General features: G+C 40.9%; 1 protein-coding gene across 1 annotated transcript in view; it reads left to right on the forward strand.

Moving 5' to 3' along the window:
- LOC102294068 (dolichyl-diphosphooligosaccharide--protein glycosyltransferase subunit STT3B) overlaps positions 1-6,332 on the forward strand; it is a 100,461-nt gene extending 94,129 nt beyond the window's left edge. The window contains exons 15-16 of the mRNA XM_005927662.3: positions 2,815-3,021; positions 3,173-6,332. Of these exons, the coding sequence (XP_005927724.1) occupies positions 2,815-3,021; positions 3,173-3,247 (282 nt within the window). The 3' untranslated portion in view covers positions 3,248-6,332. The remainder of the gene's footprint in view (positions 1-2,814; positions 3,022-3,172) is intronic.
- Positions 6,333-7,506: the final 1,174 nt, after the last annotated feature.

Raw genomic sequence — 7,506 nt, forward strand, 5'->3', positions numbered from 1 at the left:
ATTAAACTGTAATGCTGAGAATGCATAATAGAGAACAGAATAGAACTCATGATGAAAAGAGAACCCATGGACTGGTTACTTTGAAGCCCCCAAACTAACTCATTTAGTTCCTTTTATATTAAAATGACAGGTTAAACCACACTAATAAAAGCACATTAAGAGGCTAAGATCTTGTTGCTGCTGATATTCTATTATTTTAAAGTCTTTGTCCTGTGGAGCAGCCTGAGGAACAATTACAGGTTAGAACACAAAGTGAGGAAATTGGACAAGAAGGAAAAACAATGGCGGCAACCTAGATGGAGGCTTTTACTTTGAGAATAGAGTTGACATATTTTCGAGGGACACAGTAACAGTTGCAGAGTAAGGAGGATGAGCAATCAAGGGCCTTTTTAGAGCAGAATTACGGGGACGAGAGGTTTTATGCTGCTCGTGGAAAGTGTAATCAAACTCACTGTTTATCTTTCATAATCGAGTTTAAAATGTTTGCTCTCGTCTTTTTCTGTTCAGACCTAATTTAGTTTGAATCTGTAGAGCTGCTTTGTGCTGAGATGGATCAAAGGTGATGCTTTAGTAGTGGGAGGAGAGGCTCCTGCCTTTCGTTTCACTTTTATTTTAGGAAACTATTTGACATTTTGGGAAATTCACTTGCAGAAAGAGTAAGATGAGAACACTGATGCTATTCGTGGCTATTCAGTTAAAACGTGGACACTGCCAGCCTGCTTCTGTCTAGAAGTAACAGAATAGCAGCGATGGGGAGGAGTGGGTTTTAGTCATTAAGCAGCTTGTAGATAATTCAACCAAAGTCTCTCTCTGGAAGCGAGCCTTGCCACTGCATCTATCTTGGCACCGCCTCTGGGTAGTTGTTTTAAAGCATCTATGTAATTGTATAGTGTAGCCTTAACGGTTGAAATCACCAGGAAATAAAAATCCGCTTATATGCCTTAACAGATTTGCTGGCTTTGATCCAAAGTAAGCTTTAAATCTCATAAGGTGTATTTCTATTACACGTGCTCAGTTTGTACACCTTGTTACAGCTTCAATCCTGAGTGATCAGTGATCACTACTCATTCCACCAGACCACTGACTAAATGCCATGCTGATTTACATTATAGCAAGAATAAGCCGGGAGAAAGTAAAAAGGTACACTCTGGCACATCTGTACCGCAGTAACACAAAGTCTTCTGCCAACACGGTGCACATCCCACAGGTTATTAAAGTGTTCAAACACAGTTGAATGCAGGACAAAATATGAGGAGCAAGTGATGGTGTAGAAAAAATGATAAAGAAACACCACACTTATTAATGCCAGTAGCCTGAGGAGGCTGTGGTGCAGCTGTTTGAGACAAGGGTCTGCACTGTTGCGAGTCCGCAGCCTTCAAAGGTTTGTTTATATTGTGATGTCTAATCTGAACTTCATACATTTTGCCCCTGAAAAATGCTAAATGAATAATAAAATCCTAAAAACGTTAATAATTTATTTTCTCAAAACTAATAAAAACTAAAGGTAAACGTGCCTCGAAAAATAAAATGAAACTAAAATGAATAATCCCAGTTTGTAAACTAGAATGACAACAAATAAAATAATTTAAAAAACCATTAAAAATCAAAAACTATTATAACCAGCAATATGTTTGGCTAATGTATTCATTTTTTTATTGGTGTTTGGCTCTTTAGGAGCTGGGATGGCAGCTTCTATCGTGTCTTTGTTATCATGTGTTTGGTTTGACGTCATTTATATTTCCGTGACACAAATTCAGTTCAACTTGAAGGATTTCAGTTTGTCCTCTCAGCTGGTTTCTGCTTTCTAAGCAGCTTCGGTCCAGATGAAAATGACAACAGGTGAACTGAAGAGGCAACAACAAGACGACCCCCTCAGGAAACGAAATGGTTTTGCAGGTGGTGGGCACAACTCCTCCTCTCTCATTGTCCCACCTGACTACGTTTTCGTTTCTTCTCACCTCTGATAGTAGGAGGTGGTGCCTGGTTGCACAGGTAGTCACATTCCTTTAGGATGTCGTGTTCACATGTGCTGTCACAAGAAGGCTCACTGTGTCTCCCTGCACAGTCTCAAGCGTGCGGTGGAGATGAGGAGAGGTGAGCAGGGCTGAAAAAAGCCTTCACCTAAGCAGGACCTAGATCTACACCTCTGTGCAAGAAGGAACTAGAGGAATGCTACAAGATCCCTACACAATCCTCTCTAGTGGGCTGTTCATGTGCGTGCTTCCGACTGGCCGGCACCATGCAGCTCAGTTGGCACTTGCCATTGTTGCCTGCAACAATTATCTGTGGAGAGACTAGGTCATCAGTGCCTGCCAGTTGTGGTATTCTCTGAATGCCAGTTGAGCTGCACTGTCTGTGATTACAGGACCCACTAAGGGACATCAGGCCCTTATGCCACCGTAGTACATGTATATTGCAGCTTCATCAGAAATATGCACTTCAGTGGCCCACTAGAGGTCGATTTGTAGGGTTCTGGCAGTGCTTCTGTTCCTCCGCACATGAAGGAGCAGATACATGTTCTGCTTCCTTGGTCGATGCCCTTTTATGGGCAGCTCTCCTCATGTGTTGGTCTGTCTCCTGGTATCTCCGCCACACTTGGCGAATCTGCTGTGGTCTAATTGTGTAACTAGTAGAGTGACAAGAACGACAGAAAAATCAGTCGAGAAGGAATTTGGGGTTGTTTTGTTGCCTCTCCAGTGTACCTCTTCCCACCTTCCTCTATAAGAAGACAAACAATTGCACTGCACAGTTTCATACGTTCCTGTCACTGATAGCTGCCAGAAAATCAGATAAATAAACCTGCTCGTCTCTCAGCTGGATTTTAGGACGCCGCCTGGCTTTGACCGGACACGTAACGTTGAGATCGGCAACAAGGACATTAAGTTCAAGTACCTGGAGGAGGCGTTCACTTCAGAGCACTGGCTGGTCAGGATCTACAAGGTGAAGGACCTGGAAAACAGAGAGCCGCTCGACCACAAGCTCCGTAGTGTCGTGCCCAAGCAGAAGTACACCTCCAAAAAGGTAACGACATAGAGCATGTGTTCATTCAGTCTTTTTATTTATTAATTCTTTAAATGTACAAAAAGTTGCTTAAAAAAATTAATTTAAATCCTACCAATTCTAATATTTACAGAATGTTTTCTTTTTATTTCGACCTCATTTCTCTAACCAGACCGCCAAGAGGAAGCGAGGGCACATCAAGAACAAACTTGCCATGAAGAAGGGCAAGAAACTCCAAAAAAAATAACGGCGACGAATCGTGAACTGTAGGAGAACAAACGTGAAGAAACCTCTAAACACCAATGATGAAGAACACAGGTGCTGTTTTATCTGGCAGTTGGTCTCGGGCGCTTGTCTCTAGAGCGCCCTCGTGTGTCGAGGATGTGTCATATCTGGTTAGCTCCAGAATTGTCGTTCGTTTTTTTTGGTTTTTTTTCCTGAGGACGTTTGTCTTGCTTTTTCTTCTACTGTTTTTTTTTTTTTTTTCCAATTCTTTTTATTTTTTATTTTTTTTATTACTTTGTACTTGAATGTGTGGTGAGGCATAGGGCTGCTTTACTGGGTCCAGCGTTGATTTAATTTTTGTGATGTTAATTAACTGCTTATCAGTACAGGGATCGGGTGAAGGCGAAACAAGAGAAGACTAGGAACATTTGCACCAAAGACCCATCGACCTTGCTCCGTGGCACATGTGAACTCATTACTGGGAGCGAGGAGGCAAAGCAGTGAAAGCCGAGGACTTTGTTCCTGACTCGTGTACAGAAGGACAGTATGCGGTATGGAGGAACGTCACCGTCTACGCACAGCCCTTCTGTAATATTAACCTTTTTGTCATCATCTCTTTTCGGTCTTCTGCCTGGCTTCCTGACCCCTGTTTTCCCCACAGATTCTCTGGGGAGAGAAATTGGCCTAATATGTAAATATGCGATATAAAGAGAAACTGTCTAAAAGGATGATAATATATTGGATTGTTGTGGTGACTTTTTAAATATGCAGTTTCTGGGGTTTTTTGTTTAGTTTTTTTTTCTTCCCAGTTTTTGTGCGATTGTTTGATTTTTGTTTGACAGCATTTAGAACAGTGAATGCAATAATTCTTGTACAGAGGGGCTTGAGATTTTTGCTGACAGAATGAATTTGAATGTGAATTTTTACACCCCCCCCTGTTTCCCCCCCCTCTAAATGCATAGATTGTACATTTCTGCTGCTAGGGTTTTAAAGACGGAAACAAGCAACTGTGTGTACAAAGTAGTGATTAATAAATTAGGCCTCCCTTCCTGCAGGGGGAGCTCTCTAGTTCAAGTGAGCAAAGCCTAGTGCCTCATCGCCGGTCGTCCATCGCCTGATTTTTATCTTTCCTTTTAATTTTTACGTTTGAGTTTGTGGCTGTCTACTTTTGTTTAAGCTCATCGTGTGTCAGAATGGCGGCTTCGCTGCTTCAACCAGACTGAGGCGTTGAAAACTGGAAATGTTCATAATATCTGGAAATGGACTGGTGAACTGTGAAGGGGGGGAGTGGGGGCTACATGGTATACAGGCACTGAATCTAGAAAAGATGAACTGAATGAGAAACTATAATGGACTTCCATCTCTGCCTGTAACATAAGATGGATCAGTGAGAATAAGACTAACAAATGTCTGTGGTACTCTGAAGCTGTGTCCCTGTCCTGTACTGTATACTACTGCTGCACTAATAGATGTTTGTACAGCAGGCGGTTGAAATAATCAATTTCCCAGTTAATGTTTTTTCCTGAAAACGGTCCTCAGAGCCAGTTGTGATGTCTTTAACTTTTTACTCATTGAAAGCATACTGAGAGTAACCCTTGAAGCTCTGAAGTGAAAGGTCAGGGCTGCTTATAAAACAAAATGATTGTGCATCAGAACTTAGTGAGGGTGGTCACTTGGAAAAACCTGAAAACTAAGGTCTTTTAGGAGTTTAATTCTTCTACTCTGCCAGAGTAGCTTTCCATGATTCAGTTCAAAATAATCCTTATTCTTTGAAATCTCTTCAGAGAGATTATCCTCTGTCTGAAACAAACTCTAGTGGCCTCTCTGATTTTAAGCCAACTTTATTCTGATTGGCTGAAGGTTGTTGGCTGAGATGACCACATTGGTGACATCTGCTCTGTGACATCATACAAAGCCAAGATGAGACAGAGTGCTTAATATGAGCATCCAGCATTGTATTTCTACATGAGGCTGAAAAGGAGGAAAACTTAATGGATTGAGAAGTCCACAAAATAATCACTTTTTTCTGTCTCTAAAGAGATTTGGAAGCTCCTTACGTTTTTAAAAGCTATAACGGTGACATTTTACTTTACTGAGATTTTTAAAGCAGTCAAGTTTACAGCTGTTCATTGATCCATTCATTCTTTTGTTCAATGCAGTATTAAAAAGGGCTGCATGCTTTTGAATAGGTTAGCCTGTGGTTGCCCTTTAGTCTATCAGTTAAATTTTCTGTAAATTGTCCAGAAAAAGGTGTTTTAATTTTCCAGGTGCTGAGATTAGGTCTGTAATTGATAACAAAAAGAGTTTGGAATTACTTTGGAATAATCCACTTTAATACAGTTGTTTGTTTGTTTTTTATTCTGCACCCCACATCATGTTTAGAACTGGTGAGTTGGTTCCTGATACTGATATTGATTATATTTCAGAAAAAACCCCTGATATTTATCTTTAAAAAAGACTTATAATATAAAATATTTCTATCCTAGTAGTGTTAGTTGGAGTATGCGGTATGCAGCTGGGACACAGCTCTGAGTGGTAGCCTATGTCTTATTCTATGGGCATTGCACTGTTCTCCGTGTGTTTGGGTTCTTAGACTCTGTCTAAAAACTAATGTGTGCACGCTTCTGTAACTTTTTTTTTCTTGATCAAAAAAGTGACACATGAAAAGACTAACACATCATGCAGATATACTTGTTTTGTCACATTTTACAAAATGACTTTTGTTCATATCGGGTGGGTTTTTTTTGTTTTTGTATCTGACTGCTTTGATCTCTCAAACTGTCACCGTTTGAGGCTTCAGACCTTCGACATGCCACTTCATTGTTCTGTTACACAGAGGACAGAGTTCAGACTAAGCCTTAATGTGATGTACAGTGTGCTCCTCTTTTGTGCTCATTTGTTTTGTTTGTTTAATTAGGAACAGCAGAATGGTTGCTCTGAATTTCCTCATGTCTTAGAATCTCGGTGGCATCTGTCCCCGACAACATCTTTCTTTTTTTGTTGTTGTTCTAATGCAGTCTCTTCCCACATGTGTCTGCTCATCTTCAGTTTACATTTTTACATTGTTGTTCTGTTCAGCCATCTTTGAATATACACTTTAAAGAAAACACTGGTGTGTGTGTGTGTGTGTGTGTGTTGTTGCTGGTCTTCTCACTTTGAAAGCGTTGCATGGACCATCTGTAAATGTGACTTTAAACATAGTTGAATGCAAAATGAACCACTTGATGGCAGCATTACACTTTGGGTGAAGACTTTTGCTTCTGAGTGTGCAGCAGTACGCATAAAGAACACTCATTGTGGAGGGGGTGAGATCTCTTTATTTGGTGGCGGATGAGTAGCTGTTCTTCAGCCACTTATTATTTAATGCGATCTCAACTCGTGATTTCTCCAGTGAAGATACTTCACTCTATATATTTACTTTTGTGCTGAAAATAATCTCACTCTGGGCCTTAGTGCAGCTTTTGAGTTCACCCTGTCTGAAATGACCCTAGCTCCCCATTTATTTGAAGTCTTCCGATTGGTTTCCCCTTGCAAACAAAAGGTTTGAACCTCAGGTGGGTGGAGCTTCTGTGCCTGAGATCACCATATTGGGGATATCGGTTCCCTCTGACATCATTAAGAGCCAAGAGTAGAAATAAAAAAAGACTTAAACTGAGCCTTTAGAGCAGTCTGAAGTCTGAGCTTTTGGGCTTACAGGGTTTGCTTGCACATGTTGCTGAAACCATTATTTGCAAGAGTATGCATGTGACAGAAAATAAGGAAATGCTTGGTGAGTCCCCTTTGAGCAACGGTGCCTGGCAACAAAGCCTAAGAATGATGTATTAAAGCAGGTGGCACTTTAACTCCTGACAGTAATGAGAAGCGTTGCAGCAGTGCTTAGATGTAAAGTCTGCAGCCACACTAGCACTGCGAATCTTGGCATCGCTACAGCGATATGAGTCGGGCGGTGAATTGGCCTCATGGTGGTGCCAGAAGAAAGGACATCTCCATATAAATCAAAAGGTTTCCCTTCTACAGCTGGCACTACTTCACCAAAAGCTCAGCTTTAAATTTCAAATTATTTTAGTTTTCACCAGCTGAAGCGTAAGACTTGTAGGTGAAATTACTGTTGAGGATGATGCCAATATGCCACAGGCCTTTTCACTGCATGTTACAGCAGGAAAAACACAGGTGTGAAAATAAAAATTGTTTTGGGAACACATGGGGTTTTTTCCTCTCCCCTTCTGTTCTTTGCATTGGAAGAGTTTACAAATGCCATTTGCTAAGCTTGCTAGCATTAGC

This window comes from Haplochromis burtoni, unplaced genomic scaffold (genome assembly GCF_018398535.1).
Source record: "Haplochromis burtoni strain Fernald_Lab_line unplaced genomic scaffold, NCSU_Asbu1 Contig_90, whole genome shotgun sequence".
In the NCBI taxonomy this organism is placed as follows: Eukaryota; Metazoa; Chordata; class Actinopteri; order Cichliformes; family Cichlidae; genus Haplochromis; species Haplochromis burtoni.